General features: G+C 44.7%; 1 protein-coding gene across 1 annotated transcript in view; it reads left to right on the top strand.

Moving 5' to 3' along the window:
- The window catches only part of KLHL4 (kelch like family member 4), a 66,234-nt gene extending 52,866 nt beyond the window's left edge, over nt 1-13,368 (top strand). Inside the window, exons 7-11 of the mRNA XM_060249756.1 lie at nt 2,776-3,000; nt 4,345-4,507; nt 7,149-7,361; nt 11,749-11,920; nt 12,751-13,368. Coding sequence (XP_060105739.1) covers nt 2,776-3,000; nt 4,345-4,507; nt 7,149-7,361; nt 11,749-11,920; nt 12,751-12,810 — 833 coding nt within the window. The 3' untranslated portion in view covers nt 12,811-13,368. The remainder of the gene's footprint in view (nt 1-2,775; nt 3,001-4,344; nt 4,508-7,148; nt 7,362-11,748; nt 11,921-12,750) is intronic.
- The last annotated feature ends 1,478 nt before the right edge of the window (nt 13,369-14,846 follow it).

Here is a 14,846-nt window from a genome sequence, read left to right as displayed (position 1 = left end):
TTACTACATCCTCAGTAAATGTTTGCTCAAGCTAGATGTACATTGAAAATATTTTTTATCTCAGGCTCTTTGTTCAAAGCTCCTGGGGCAGCTGACAAAAGGTTGAAAGCAAAACAGTTAAAAATCACCAAAAGCAGCTGCGCAAATTCAGATATAAAGCATCATAGGACTTGCAAAAGATATGACCAGGGCAGCAAAACCATGCAGGGAGTGCAAAAGTGCAAAACAGCTTAGAACACAAATCATAAACCAACTGTATCAGATAATTTCAAGAAATCCCACAGACTCCTAAACAAAAAGCAGAAAAAACAAAATGGAATAACTATGTGCTATCCTGTGCAGAATGATCACACATTGGGTGCATTCACACACATGAAACAACACACTTTGCAACTGGATTTTTACTGTGTAAGAATAGTAAAATCCATTTGCAAAAAGTCGCCATGTGAAAGCACCCATTGATTTTAGTGGGTTTAGACTGAAGTGATTTTGCATAGGGGTTGCATTGTTATTCAAATACAGACCAATGATAAATACAGGGAAAATAAATTATGTTTTTGTGGCAGCTAAATTCAAAAAGCCTGGTGCCAGATGTCATTACTTGCCGCAGGGTGAGAGTTCAAAAGCTGAGGTGCCGCACTGGAAAAGTTTCTGTCTCTAGTGGTCACCCATGCTCCCTCCAAAAATACAGACACATCAATAAAGGGTTTTGAGAACGATCCTAACTGATGGGCAGACTCACATGTGAGTTCGTGGGGTTTTTTGAAACCCTGTTCTCAGACCCTCTAGACCAGGGGTGGGCAACGGTAGTTCTCCAGATGTTTTTTGCCTACAACTCCCATCAGCCCCAGCCAGCATGGCCTATGGCTGGGGCTGATGGGAGTTGTAGGCAAAAAAAACTTCTGGAGAGCTACCATTGGCCACGCCTGCTCTAGACTGTAGAGACTAGCACCCAGCAGATACAAATTGCCAGCCAGTACAGTTGATGAGATGCACCGTTTGTAATATAGATGTTAACAATCTGACTGCTGTATTTTGAACCATTTCAAATTTGTGAACAGTCTTCAACGACTGCCCTATGCGTAGTGCACTGTGGTAATCTATCTCAGATGTGATAAGAGCATGGAAACCTGTCTTACCTCATCACTGAATGGAGATACATCTTTTTTGTCCTTCATCCCTGAGTGTTTTCCTTGCACCTCTGCAGCTGGAAAGGGTTCTTTAGGAGTAATTGACAGGTCTGGAAGAATATGGCTACATACTCTTGAAATAACTAAAATGTTTGGCTATATAAACCATGAAATAAATGCTGCTTTATCACTACCCTGAAGGAAATGTATGACTCTTGCCAACAAATTCATGGTGGCACTCTGCCTACCTGTCTTACTTGGCCAGAGGTGAAAGGCAGCTCTTCCCTATGCAAGTGCAGCTCACAAATGATTCACTGGAGTGACTCATGAAAGTCACAGCTTTTCATTAAGTGCCAGTTATGAAAAGGTGGCAAACTGGGGGCCTAATGTTAGAAAGGAAACCATTATTGGAGTATTTGAAAAACATGCAACAATGGAGAGCCAGAGACTTCCTTGCTTAGAGCAGCAAAGCTTAAAATAGCAGACATGAGAGCCCAACAGAGGCCCTCTGGCCAAGCTGCAGTGACCACTTTTTAATAGTGCAAGGCTATAGGGTTGCCAACAGACCTGGAGAAAAAATCCTGTTCATTTAACAGAGGTTTCATACATGGAACTGAGTAACTGAAGCTTTGTGTGGCAAGGAGATAAATGACATTGCCTGGAACATATAACCCTCCATTAAGCCTCCTCCTCCTCCATCATCATCATCATCATCATCATCATCATCATCATCATCATCATCATCATCATCATCATCATCATCATCATCATCATCATGGCTTTTTTGTTGCAGGAACTCCTTTGCCTATTAGGCCACACCCCCTGATGTAGCTAATCCTCCTGGAGCTTACAGAAGGCCCTATACTAAGAACCCAGTAAGCCCTTGGAGGATTGGCTACATCAGAGGTGGGGTCTAATATGCAAATGAGTTCCTGCTACAAAAAAGCCATCCTCCTCTTCCTGCTCCCTACAACATTTTACATCTAAACATTAAAAACAGCTGAATAATCTAAATAGACAGAATAGAAAAATCTTAAAACAAACAAATGGGATAGGACAGGACATATTAAAGGGACAGGGCATATTTCTCCAGGTCTTTTAGCAAGTCTAAGCAAAGCCCTGTGTTCACCCCACTCTGAATGATCAATCTGTTTTCCCATGCCCACTAAGAAAGCAACTTGGGTTTCCATATTCTATTAGCAGTCACTGATAGACATCATCATGCCACCAGTTCCTGCTTCTTTCTCACACTTTCCATCCTTTTGGGCATTATATGTACTCCAGGCTAGCTTCCACAAAAGCTACCAAACATATATTAAATGTGGCCTTATTCTTTCACTGGAGCCAAAGAGGTCAGAGCCAAGGAGTTTCTTTTGTGTGTGTATCTGCTGAGTTTCAGATAATGACTAGCTGGGAAAAAAATTCATGTGTTTAGGCCTTTGTTATTCTATAAGTGGAACTACTGTGGGAAAACAGCGTTAGGACAAAATTCACGTAACTGAAAAAAAAAAATCACTCAGAATGTAAATCTCAGTTCTAACTTATGCATTATGAAATACAGCTTTGGAGATGAACATTGCTACTTGCAAATTGGAAATGTGACAAGTCCTCCCTGAGGCACACATGGTTTTTATGTTTTCGACAGGGACGACAACCATTGAGAAATACGACTTGAGGACAAACAGCTGGGTACAAATGGGGACGATGAATGGGAGGCGACTGCAGTTCGGGGTCGCTGTGATTGACAACAAGCTCTACATTGTGGGAGGGAGAGATGGCTTGAAAACATCCAACACAGTGGAATGTTTCAACCCGGTATCCAAAGCCTGGACCGTGATGCCTCCCATGTCAACTCATAGGCATGGCTTGGGTAAAGATATGTATTTTTTAACCTCGTGTGTTCTGAATTTTCCAGTTGGGTATTTTGATCTCTGTTTTAATCTTGTTCATTGGATGGTCTACAATGTATGTCATTGTACAACCTGCTGGCTGCAATAGGGTTGTCAACCTCCAAGTGGTGGCTGGAGATCTCATAGAATAGAATCATAAAATCACAGAGTTGGAAGGGACCTCCAGGGTCATCTAGTCCAGCCCCCTGCACAATGCAGAGAATTCATAAATACCACCCCCTAAATTCACAAGATCCTCTTTGCTGTCAGATGGCCCTCTAGCCTCTGTTTAAAAACCTCCAAGGAAGGAAAGCCTACCACTTCCTGAGGAAGCCTTTCCACCGAGGCAAACCACCACTTGCCTTGTCCTGGGTTCACAACTGATCTCCAGGTGACAGAAATCAGGACCGATTCCCCAATAGACTTGTTCTGGTGTTGGAGCTCTTTCCCTCCTGACGCTTCTGTCCAATTTCGCACAAGCTGCTGTGGGGCTGCAACCTCTTTCCCGTGGCAAGCAAGATCCTCTGAAAACCTTTTTTTCTGCTTGCTGCAGGAAAGAGGCAGGGCAGGTTGCAGCCCCACAGCAGCTTGTGCGAAATTGGATGGAAGCATCAGGGGGAAAAGAGCTCCAATGCCGGAACAAGCCTAGCGGGGAATTCGTCCGATTCACTTCAAGAAAATCTATCATCATTCTATCATCATTTGGGAGGCTCTGTGGCTCAGATGTAGAGCATCTGCTTGGTATGCAGAAAAAGCCTTGGCTCAGTCTCTGGTGTCTCTGCAGTTAACAGGGTCAAGTAGCAGGTAACACAAAAGACCTCCTCCTGAGAGCTGATGCCAGTCTGCGTGGCCTAAAGGTCTGATTCAGCATAAAGCAGCTTCATATGCTTGTGTGGGTGTGTTCATTTAGCCATCATGGCTGATAGCAATGCAGTCGGTGAAAGGTTTCCCTGAAGAATGCTTGAGCTAGCCCTTATTCACTACTTTGGAGAGACATGGCACTGATGCTCTTACTGGGTGTGGATCCAGTGCTGTCACGTCACAGCCACAGCAGTTTTAAGGCAAGCGGTGGTTTGCCATTGCCTTTCTCAGCAGAGTCTTCCTTGGTGTCTCCCATCCACATACCTAGCCTGCTTAGGTTCTGAGATCTGATGAGACTGGGCTTAGACTATAACCATTCCACATCCCCGATGCTCTTACTAGCTATCAGCCATGATTGTCAGTCACCTCGATGACTCATTAGATGGATGGGTGAGTTACAGATCTAGTTAAAATCCAGTATGATTTACTTATCCATCTATACCCTCTCCTCTTTTTATCCTAAGGCGTAGCAATGCTTGAAGGGCCAATGTATGCTGTTGGTGGCCACGACGGGTGGAGCTACCTCAACACAGTTGAAAGGTGGGACCCCCAGGCACGGCAGTGGAACTACGTTGCCAGCATGGCGACACCTCGGAGCACAGTGGGGGTTGCAGCACTGAACAGCAAGTATGTATGACGTGCAAGCCCACAAGGCTGCCTTCTTTCAAATAGCAGGACTTCTGAAAAAGAGACAAACCTACTCCCCACCAAGATGAAGTTTTCGGTTTGATTTAATTTGCAAAGAAAAGCTACAGAGAGATTTCCAAGAATACTGAGCAGGGTATGGTGATGGGGGTTGTTGCAGAGTGTGTTGCAAAGTCTCCTCCCATGCTTTTGTGTTATCTGTGCACCAATAGAATATAGTCTCCATTCTAACTTCATCAGCATGAAGAAACACAAGTATATTTTTCCTGCCAGGGTGCTAGCTTTGCCCGTAGCCCATCCTCTCCCTTCAGCATCTAAAAATGATGTCGGACCTGGAAGGCAGCAGGTAGACTACTCGTTTCTCTGCTAAGGAATGGTTTCTTTTTAAAAAGGCTTCTTATAATATTTAACAGAGATTAAGAATTGCCTATTGACACCTGGCCGTTTTGGAGGGGTGGAGGATTTCTTCAGGACCATTAAAAACACAGGAGAGTGGACTCAAAAGGGAACCGGTTCTGAGCACGTGCCAGCAGTGGCTACAGTTTGTTCACCGATAACATCTCTCAGATCTGGTCTGACTTAGATGCCACTTTGGAGGCAAGTCAGGTAGCAGAAGCAGCAGAAGCCCTGTCAGGTCAATTTTAATTAAATTTTGTAGAGACAAAGGTTTCTGCTGATGAAAGGGTTTTTTTTTTGTCAATTCTCCTCTCCCACTGCAGACCTCCACATCACGCCTCGTGTTGTTCCTGAGGGTCTGCTTTCTCACAGGAACATAATTTCAGGAAGCATTTCAGGGTGCAGTAGAATGGGGAGCAGACACAAATGCCGTCTGTTAGCAAAGATTTACTGTGTGATCCAAGCAATCGTGAAAGTTCCATTGCTTTGTATTGTGATCTCCTGATTACAGAAAGATGAGTGTCCAAGCACATTAAAGGAAATGAATCAGGGCTTTTTTTGAGCAGGAACCCGCAGGAACGCAGTTCTGGCTGACTTGGTGCCAGGGGGTGTGGCCTTATATGCAAATGAGTTCCTGCTGGGCCTTTTCTGCAACAAAAAAGCCCTGGAAATGATCGTTTCTCCTCTCTTGAAGAAGCCCTCTTTTGACAGGAAGGTTGAGGTCAATTATTAGCACGTGTCGGATTTATCATTCTTTGGGAAAGCAGAAGTGGAAGAACTAGTTTCCTGAATCAGTCATCTGTCGATGACCCATTTTATTCTGCATTGAGGCTTGTCTTTGGGATGGAGATCACCCTTGTTGTACTGGTAGACCTAATCCAAATACAGCTTGATAAGAGGAATGCATCCCCTTTGATTTTGTTAGAGCTTTCTGCCATGTTTGGTAATGTCTTGATCTTGAATGCAAAGTGAAGCACTCAGAGTAGAGCTACGGAATGAAGTATTTGAATAACATATAAAATTAGTTGAAATGCAGTAGATTGTTAAAAATCAGGGCTTTTTTGAGTAGCAGGAATCCTTTGCATATTAGGCTATACCTCCCTCTTGTAGCCTATCCTCCAAGAACTTATAGGGATCTTCTTACAGGGCCTACTGTGAGCTCTTGGAGGATTGGCTACATCGGGGTGTGTGTGTGTAACCTAATATGCAAAGGAGTTCCTGCAACCAAAAAAAAAGCCCTGTTAAAAATAATTGTAATACAAAGTCACACCATATTGAGACAGAAAATCTCTGATTAATTTGATTCTTTGTCAAACAATAAATAAATGTTTCACTGACTTTTATGGAATGTTTTTTGTTATTTGGAAGGAGTTTTTTTAATGGACATTTTGTGAACTGGTATTACTCTTAACAGTCTTATGTATTGTATTTCAAATGTCTTATCTCCTGCTTTGACTCCAAAATCACTGTTTCAGCTTTGCTTCTCCCACGCATGCCCCGAAGACATTGTTTTTGCAACACTTACTGTTTCCTCACATTACCTCCACATACATTTTTCAGGGTTACTTGTACATACAGATACTGCATATAGAAACCAAATCATGCACACGTAATTGAAATGAATCAACAAATTTAACCATAAACAGCTGAGAACAAGCCATTGAAAAAATATAAATGAATATAAAAAGAAATAAAATAGGGAAAATTTGTTTTCCCCTAAGATTTGTTTACCTCAAGATAAAATTTGTTTACTCCCTTTAAAACTATTTCATACCATCAGAGAAAGCTGCAGCTCTGCTAATCCCCAACACCAGGGGTCATTTTGTAGAAAAATAGGTGGTGGAGCTCATCCAGGGATTGTTATATAGCTGCACATATTATTCAATGGACAAGGAGGTAGAACTCTTAGAAAGAGGAGGTGGAACTCTCAGAAAGGTTCATGAGCTGCGCTCTTGTGAGCTCCCACTGAATCCGAGGCCTGCCCAGTACTGTTTCCAGGTGTTGGTTGAACAGCGGAGGAAGAAAAATATCCCGTCAGTGTCAAACATCTCATCCCCATGACTGTGCAGCAGCTGGGAAACAAGGTGGCTACCCAGTAGATATCAGGGCAAAGCAAACACATATGCTTTCAAAATAGATTTAATTTCCAGTAGAGCAATTTGAACCTTTGGGCAGCAGATAAGGTTTTTGAGCAACCACTTCATTTTTCTATGCTTTACCTGTGAAGGTTGTATGCTGTTGGCGGACGAGATGGCAGCTCTTGCCTGAAATCCATGGAATGTTTTGATCCTCACACCAACAAATGGAGCATGTGTGCATCGATGTCAAAGCGGAGAGGAGGAGTTGGAGTTGCAACTTACAATGGGTTCCTATATGCTGTGGGAGGCCATGATGCTCCAGCTTCAAATCACTGTTCTCGACTTTCGGATTGTGTAGAAAGGTAAAGACATAAAATTTTTGCTGCCTTTGGTGTGCCTTGTGGCAAATTGTTCAGATTTCATCAGTATGTTCAAAAAACTATAAATTAGATTAAGAGCTCTGAGCTCAAACTAGAAATGATGGCAGGAGATCAATGATATGATTTCCTGTTGCTAGTTTATTTTTTGAGGGGGAGGTCCTAACTTTCCAGCAGCTGCCTAGGGATGGGGGTGAGATGGGGAAGTTGTGCTGGGTGCAGGTGCTTAATCCATACCCCCTGCTATGGTCGCCAGGATGCCTAGACTACTGGCAGGTGGGGGGTGGGGAATAGGGTTGTCATATCCAGGTTGGGAAACTCCTGGAGATTTGGAGATGGAGCCTGGGGACCTTAGTGGGGTGCAATGCCAGAAAGCCCATCCTCCAAAGCATTAATTTTCTCAAGGGGAACCGATCTCTGTAGCTTGGAGATGAGCTGTAATTCCAGGGGATCCCCATGTCCTACCTGGATGGTGGCATCTCTGGCCCCTGCACTATTTGCCACAGTGTCAATCACCCCTTAAGTCTTGTTGAAAGGCTGGGGTAAATGAATGGACCATAAGAACATTTGTATGTCCCCCCCTCCAAAACAGCTTCCTGTGGTGACAGATTTTGTACCTTCTAGTCTACAATCGTCGTTTACTACATTTATAGCCCACCTTTCTCTCCACTAGAGACCCAAAGTTGCTTACATTGTTCTATCCTCCATTTTGTCCTCACAACAACTCTGTGGGGTAGGTTAGGCTGAGAGGGGGTGACTTCCGTGGTGGAGTGAGGGTTCCAGACTGACACTCTTAACACTATGGGCATGCTAGTGCCACAGTAGTTTGGCCTTCCATGTTTTCCAGACAAAGGAAGTAGGAACCAGGCCAACCATTCTATCTGAAACTTGACTTAAGAGGCTATAGACAATATTGCTTCAGAAACTGAGGCTGGCTGCTGCATATGAAGAGAATGCTGCTCTCTTAACTCCAGTTACTATATCCAAATGTCATTGTAGCAAGACAACCACTGTGCAGAGGTCTTAGGACTTATGGGACCTGGATTCCGTCTGGTGCTCAGCCACAAAGCTCCTTGTGTGACCTTGAGCCAGGCAGCTCTCTATCCTTCAAGCTGCTTGTGAGGAAAAAATGGGAGATAAAGCTAGTTACCCAGAGTTGCTTGGAGGAAGGTAGGGGGGAGAAATATGATAAATTCAGTTCAGTGCTCTTACATCAATCTGTCGGTAGCTATGCAACCAGGACCTGCTTGAAGAAACTCTCTTGCATTGCCCGGCTCCAGTCTGGCAGATTTCAATCATATTCCATGGCTCTAACAGTAAAAAGCCACAATGAGCTCCCTCTGGCTCTCTTTGTGCCTTGTGTAGATTTTATCAACATAAAAGAGAATGTGCAAGACAAATTGAATGTACTTTCCAGCTGTAGGATGGAATTTACATTATATTCCAGTTCAAATCATATATATATATATCCTTTGTTTCTCTTGACACTCCTTTTCCTTAAGACATTTTTACACACTTGATGAATGTTAGGCTTGCCTATTGCCCAAAACACACCTTGAGAAATATTAAAGGTGAAATTGATTGATCATGCAATACATTTTCACACGGATCATATGCCCCATATTTTAGCACAGGTGTACTTGATGCCAGCTCAGGGCTGCAGCAGAGGGACATCATGGAAATCACAGCTATAAGGGCTGCCAGGACTTTTTTTTGTAGCAGGAACTCCTTTGCATATCAGGCCACACACTCCTGATGTAGCCAATCCTCCAGGAGCTTACAGGGCTCTTAGTACAGGGCCTACTGTAAGCTCCAGGAGGCTACATCAGGGGTGTGTGGCCTAATATGCAAAGAAGTTCTTGCTACAAAAAAAGCCCTGAGGGCTGCTTGCATTAAGTGGCTGATTAACTAAATAAACTGGGATGGATTAACTGGGGGAAGCCACTAAGGAATATACGAGGTGGGGTTACTTTGATTCTGGTGTGCTTCTGTAAGTGGTTCTGTAAGCCAAAGAACAACCACAAATGGCATTTTATAAATGCTGTTCTCAGAGTTTCCTGAGCTGTAACAGAGAAGTTCCATAGCAGTTCTCATGCTTGATTTATGCAAGATGCCGCATAAGCAGAGCAGTACCTTTGGATTTAGTTTCCCTGCACAGAAGGTGCCTTCTGCAGACTAGGGTTATCTGGGGACTTTGGGGGTGGAGCCAGGAGACTTTGGGGGTGGAGCCAGGAGACACTGGGGTGGAGCTGGGGGGGGGGGAAACGGCGCCGGGGAGCGTGGCGAGCCGCCCTGTCTCGGAGCGGGTGACGCTGCTGCGCCGTTGCCGCCTCTTCTCCGCTCACCGTGGCTGCTCCTCCGAGATGGGCTCAAGTTCAGGGGAGCTGGTTTGGTGTAGTGGTTAAGTGTGCGGACTCTTATCTGGGAGAACCGGGTTTGATTCCCCACTCCTCCACTTGCACCTGCTAGCATGGCCTTGGGTCAGCCATAGCTCTGGCAGAGGTTGTCCTTGAAAGGGCAGCTGCTGTGAGAGCCCTCTCCAGCCCCACCCACCTCACAGGGTGACTGTTGTGGGGGAGGAAGGTAAAGGAGATTGTGAGCCGCTCTGAGACTCTTCGGAGTGGAGGGCGGGATATAAATCCAATATCTTCTTCTTCTTCTTCTTCTTCTTCTTCTTCTTCTTCTTCTTCTTCTTCTTCTTCTTCTTCATCTCGGAGGAGCAGCCATGGCGAGCGGAGAAGAGGCGGCAGCGGCGCGGCGGCCTCGCCCGCTCTGCCTCTGGGGTGGAATTGGGGGTGTGTGTGTGGAGGCGGGCCGGGGGTGTGGCGAGCCGCGAGTCCGGGTCCTAGAAGGGCCTGGATTCGCGGCTCTCCTACTCCTGGCCTGCCTCTGCCCTCCCCTGGTTTTGCCTGCACTGCTGCCACCTCTTGGCTGCTCCTCTGAGATGGGCTCAGCCTGGGCCCATCTCGGAGGAGCAGCTGCGGTGGGCGGGGAGGGGGCGGCGGCGGCGCAGCGGCCTCGCCCGCTCCAGGATGGGGCGGCTCGCCATGCTCCCTGGCGCCATTTCCCCCCTCCCCCGCTTCCATTTTTTTGGGGAGCGGGGGAAGAGGGTGGAAATCCTGGGGTCCCCCGCCAGGGCAGGAGGGTTGGGAAGCCTACTGCAGACCAAAGAAAGCCTTTGGAGTCAACCTGATAAATTATGTTTATACGTTTATTTACTTCACACTCCCCACTTTTCTTTGGGGATTCAAAACATCTTACTTTCCTATCTGCTATTTTATTCTCACAACAACCCTGTGAGGTAGGTTAGACTGAGCATGTGGGACTGGCCCAGGGTCACCCAGCAAGCTTCCATGGCAGAACAGGGATTTGAATCTGGGTCTCCCAGCTCCTAGTCTAACACTCTACTCACTACACCAGACTGGTTGTAAAAGAGGTATGTCTTGATTATATTCTGTCACAGATTCCCTTCAGGATCTCAATCAAGGCACCTCGGCTAGTATTGAGGTTGTGGTAATATGCCAGTCCTCGTTAAATCAAATCAGTTAAAAGGCAGACGATTAATCAACAAATACTTTTAAATTGGATATAATATATAGTGGCAACAATGTAAGATATTGTTTTTGGATATTTATATGATCGGCTTCACACAGAGAGGGAATAACAGAATGGGGGATTGAAAATTACAGCATCTGTACTTCCTGCTTCAGGGTAAGCAGCACCTGACCCGGGCTGTTTAACTGATGGAATGTGACCACTTCAAGGCAGGATTAGATCTTGAATCTGGAGCGCCCTCTCGTGGTAGAAGGAGGCATGGCTAGATGCCCTGAGTCTCTTTTACACTTTTCAGTAATACAACAAAGTTTGAGTCCAGTGGCCTCGTAAAGACAAACAAAATTTAATTCTAGGTTATACAAAAGCTTATACCCAGAATGAAACTTAATGCATGCACACAGAAGCTTATACCCAGAGCTAAACTTCATGCATGTACACAAAAGCTTATACCTAGAATTAAACTTCATGCATGCACACAAAAGCTTATACCCAAAATTAAACTTCATGCATGCACACAAAAGCTTATACCCAGAGCTAAACTTCATGCATGCACACAAAAGCTTATACCCAGAGCTAAACTTCATGCATGCACACAAAAGCTTATACCCAGAGCTAAACTTCATGCATGCACACAAAAGCTTATACCCAGAATTAAACTTCATTGGTCATTAAGGTGCCACTGGACCCAGACGTCTCAGTAATGATTGCGACATCTATAAACATTTCAGCAAGAGAAAAGGGTGGTAAAATCTGGCTTGGGTTTTTCTTATCTAGCCTTAAATAACTGTTGGTCAATTTTCTCCACCAATTGTTCTAGATATGATCCCAAAACAGATACCTGGACTACAGCAGCGCCTTTGAGTGTGCCTCGTGATGCTGTGGGGATTTGTCCTCTTGGAGATAGACTATATGCAGTGGGTGGCTATGATGGACACACATACCTGGATACGGTAGAATCCTATGATGCCCAAAACAATGAATGGACAGAGGTAATTGCCCGTCTGCATATCTCTGCTCACATACCCATAATAATCATAGCTCCTTCATCTGTACTTCCTTCAACGGTCAAAAAGTTTCCTATTCCTTTCAGTAACTTCATTCTCCCTTGTTGCCCTTCTCTTATTCCTGCGTTGAATGCCTGTTTGTTAGCATTTCTCCCTTTTCCTATAAATCCCTTCTTATAACCCACCATTTTTGCAAAGTCTTTGGTGTAACTCTGCAAGCCTTCATGAGTTTTGTAAATAGGTTTTTCTTCAATAGCGATTACTTTGATTATTCTTCTGCTGTTTCCTTTGCCTTGTTGTCTCCTCTTGCTGTTTTCTACTCCCCTGTTGAGACTTAACTCTGTTGAAATGTTTGTTCCTGACTGCATGTATCTTTTTGGTGAATCCGCATAATTCTTCAGTAAGCTTTACATTAACCCATTATATATAATGCCAGGGCTTTTTTTGTAGCAGAAACTCCTTTGCATATTAAGCCACACCCCCTGATGTTGCCAATCCTCCAAGAGCTTACAGGGCTCTTCTTACAGGGCCTACTGTAAGCTCTTGGAGGATTGGCTGCATCAGGGGTGTGTGGTCTAATATACAAAGGAGTTCCTGCTACAAAAAAAGCCCTGTGTAACGCATATGTGGTGGTGAAATCTAAACACACATCAGTTGTTAAGATCTGGGATTTACTACTTTCTGGATATCACTCTTTTACCAGCATTAACAAAATATTGGTGAGTGAGAGAATGAGAGTGAAGGCTGATCCTCACTCATTTAGATCAGTGAGTGTTGTACTCCAAAAAGCTAATGAAGTACTTTTGATTTCTTAGGAGGTTCCAGTCAACATAGGAAGAGCCGGAGCTTGTGTTGTAGTTGTAAAACTACCGTGATGGATGTGATAAGATATGAAGCAACATATGAGCCCAGCTCCAAGTAGCAGCATGGCAGAACAGGACAAAACATGTTCCTGAACACAGTGTAAACAGCTTCCATTACCGAAGGGGAGACAAAAGGATGAGCCGGGGTGGGGTCTGAACATGAACATAGCATTGATCTGCATCCCAAAGACAAACTCAGCAGAAGTTTTCTCGTCGTGGTGAAGTTAACCTCAGTTCACAGAGAGGAACTGATTATTCATTGTGCTTAAACAAAAAAAATCATCATTTTAAGCCAGGGTAACTCCATTTCAGTGTGAAGGGAAGCCAGATTGTACAGGTGAAATGAAACTTGCATATTTGCATATAATAGCTCATTTTGTGGAATTCATTCATTCTCTATGACATATTGGAAGAAGAACCACAATGAACCCTTAAGAACCATCACACAATAACTGGACGTCCTTGGTATCAAGAAACAGTGGCCACTTATTTCCAAGAATGACATAGGCAGAAGATCTGATTGGACCCTTCATTACATCACGTGATGAAATCAGTGGTTATCATTTCAGCCATTGGGGGGTGGGGAGGGGAATTGGTAAAGCTTTAAGAGCCTCCAGTGAAATGAAAACCCTTCAGAGGGTGCAGGTTTTAGAGGGGAAGTGAGCTGCTTGTGACCTCAAAGATAAAATAGTGTGTCAGTCATCGGTACTGGCAGAAATTCAGATATGTTTGGTTATGTAACTGCCATGACTTTAAGGAATAATGCCCTTTGACCTCTTAAATTCATATTTAAGTCCAGCTTACAAACACAGGGCATTTGGGTTTTTTAAAATATATTTTTGATCTTTACTGAATGTGTGTCCTCTTTCTCTTCTCCTTCCCCCAAAACATGGTTCTGACACTGCTGTTGTAACCCATCTTAGGCCACTTTAGGGTTGCCAGCATTCAAGTGGGGACTGGAGGTCTCCTGGAATTAACAACTGATCTCCAGATGACAGGTCTTTTCCCCTGGCAGCTCCATAGGGTGGACTCTGAGGCATCACATCCCTGCTGAGCACCATCCCCAGGCTCTGGCTCTGGCTCTTCAGGACTTTCCTCACACGAAGTTGGTAACCCTTGGTCAGCTGGTCATCCAGCCTACCAATCCAAGACCCATCTACTAAGTTAGGATAGCAGAGGCTTCCTGCTCTGTCCTAAACCCCCCCCAAGCCAAAATATATAAATACCCCCAAAAGGGACAAGTATAGCACACCTTGTGCCGCACAAGGTTTCACTCCTTATTCCACATCAGTAGTTTGTTCACCTGCTGCCATACAGACAGGTGTTGATGCTGTAGGTCCTGGAGGGATTGGTCTTCAGAAGAACCGCATTCAATTCTCTGAACCGATCAGAACAAATCAAAAACACCCAGACTGATTCTGCGCTCACCTTGCTCTGGGGCAGGCTTCCGTTTCTGTGCGGAGCAAGCTGGCGATTTTGCACCAGTTGCTCTGTGCCGCCATTTTGCACGGGGTGAACTTGCAGTTTGCTGCCCCACAGTGTAAACCTCAGGTTTATATTGCAACATGACAAATCACGGGTTTGCCCCACGCAAAATGGCGACGTGGAGCAACTGGTGCAAAATTACCAACTTGCTCCACACAGAAATGGAAGCCTGCCCCGGAGCAAGGTGAGTGGAGAATCAGCCACAATTAGATATTTGAAGAGCAAACTCCAGGGAATGACATTCTGACAGACTCCTCTGACATATAAGCATTGTGCTCGGACCAATAGGTCCATATTTTAAGTAAAATTGGCAGTTATCTGATACGGTTGGCTGCGCATGAGCCTCCTAGGCTGTCACGCCATTCTCAAATCAATCAGCGTTTGTTATCTTTAGAATGTTTATTGCCTGATGTCTGCTTCTTTAACACCTAGTTATCATGGGCCTCACCTGGGACTTGGATGTCCCTATGGCAGGGCAATGGCTATAGAAAACTTGAAAGCTGAGCGCCTTGGATCAATATGAGGAGCAGCATGTCTGAAATGCAAATGCTCATGCATAGCCA

Source organism: Heteronotia binoei, chromosome 11 (assembly GCF_032191835.1).
Source record: "Heteronotia binoei isolate CCM8104 ecotype False Entrance Well chromosome 11, APGP_CSIRO_Hbin_v1, whole genome shotgun sequence".
Classification (NCBI taxonomy): domain Eukaryota; kingdom Metazoa; phylum Chordata; class Lepidosauria; order Squamata; family Gekkonidae; genus Heteronotia; species Heteronotia binoei.
Note: the sequence above shows the minus strand (reverse complement) of the source record. Positions and strands in the feature narration are given on the sequence as shown.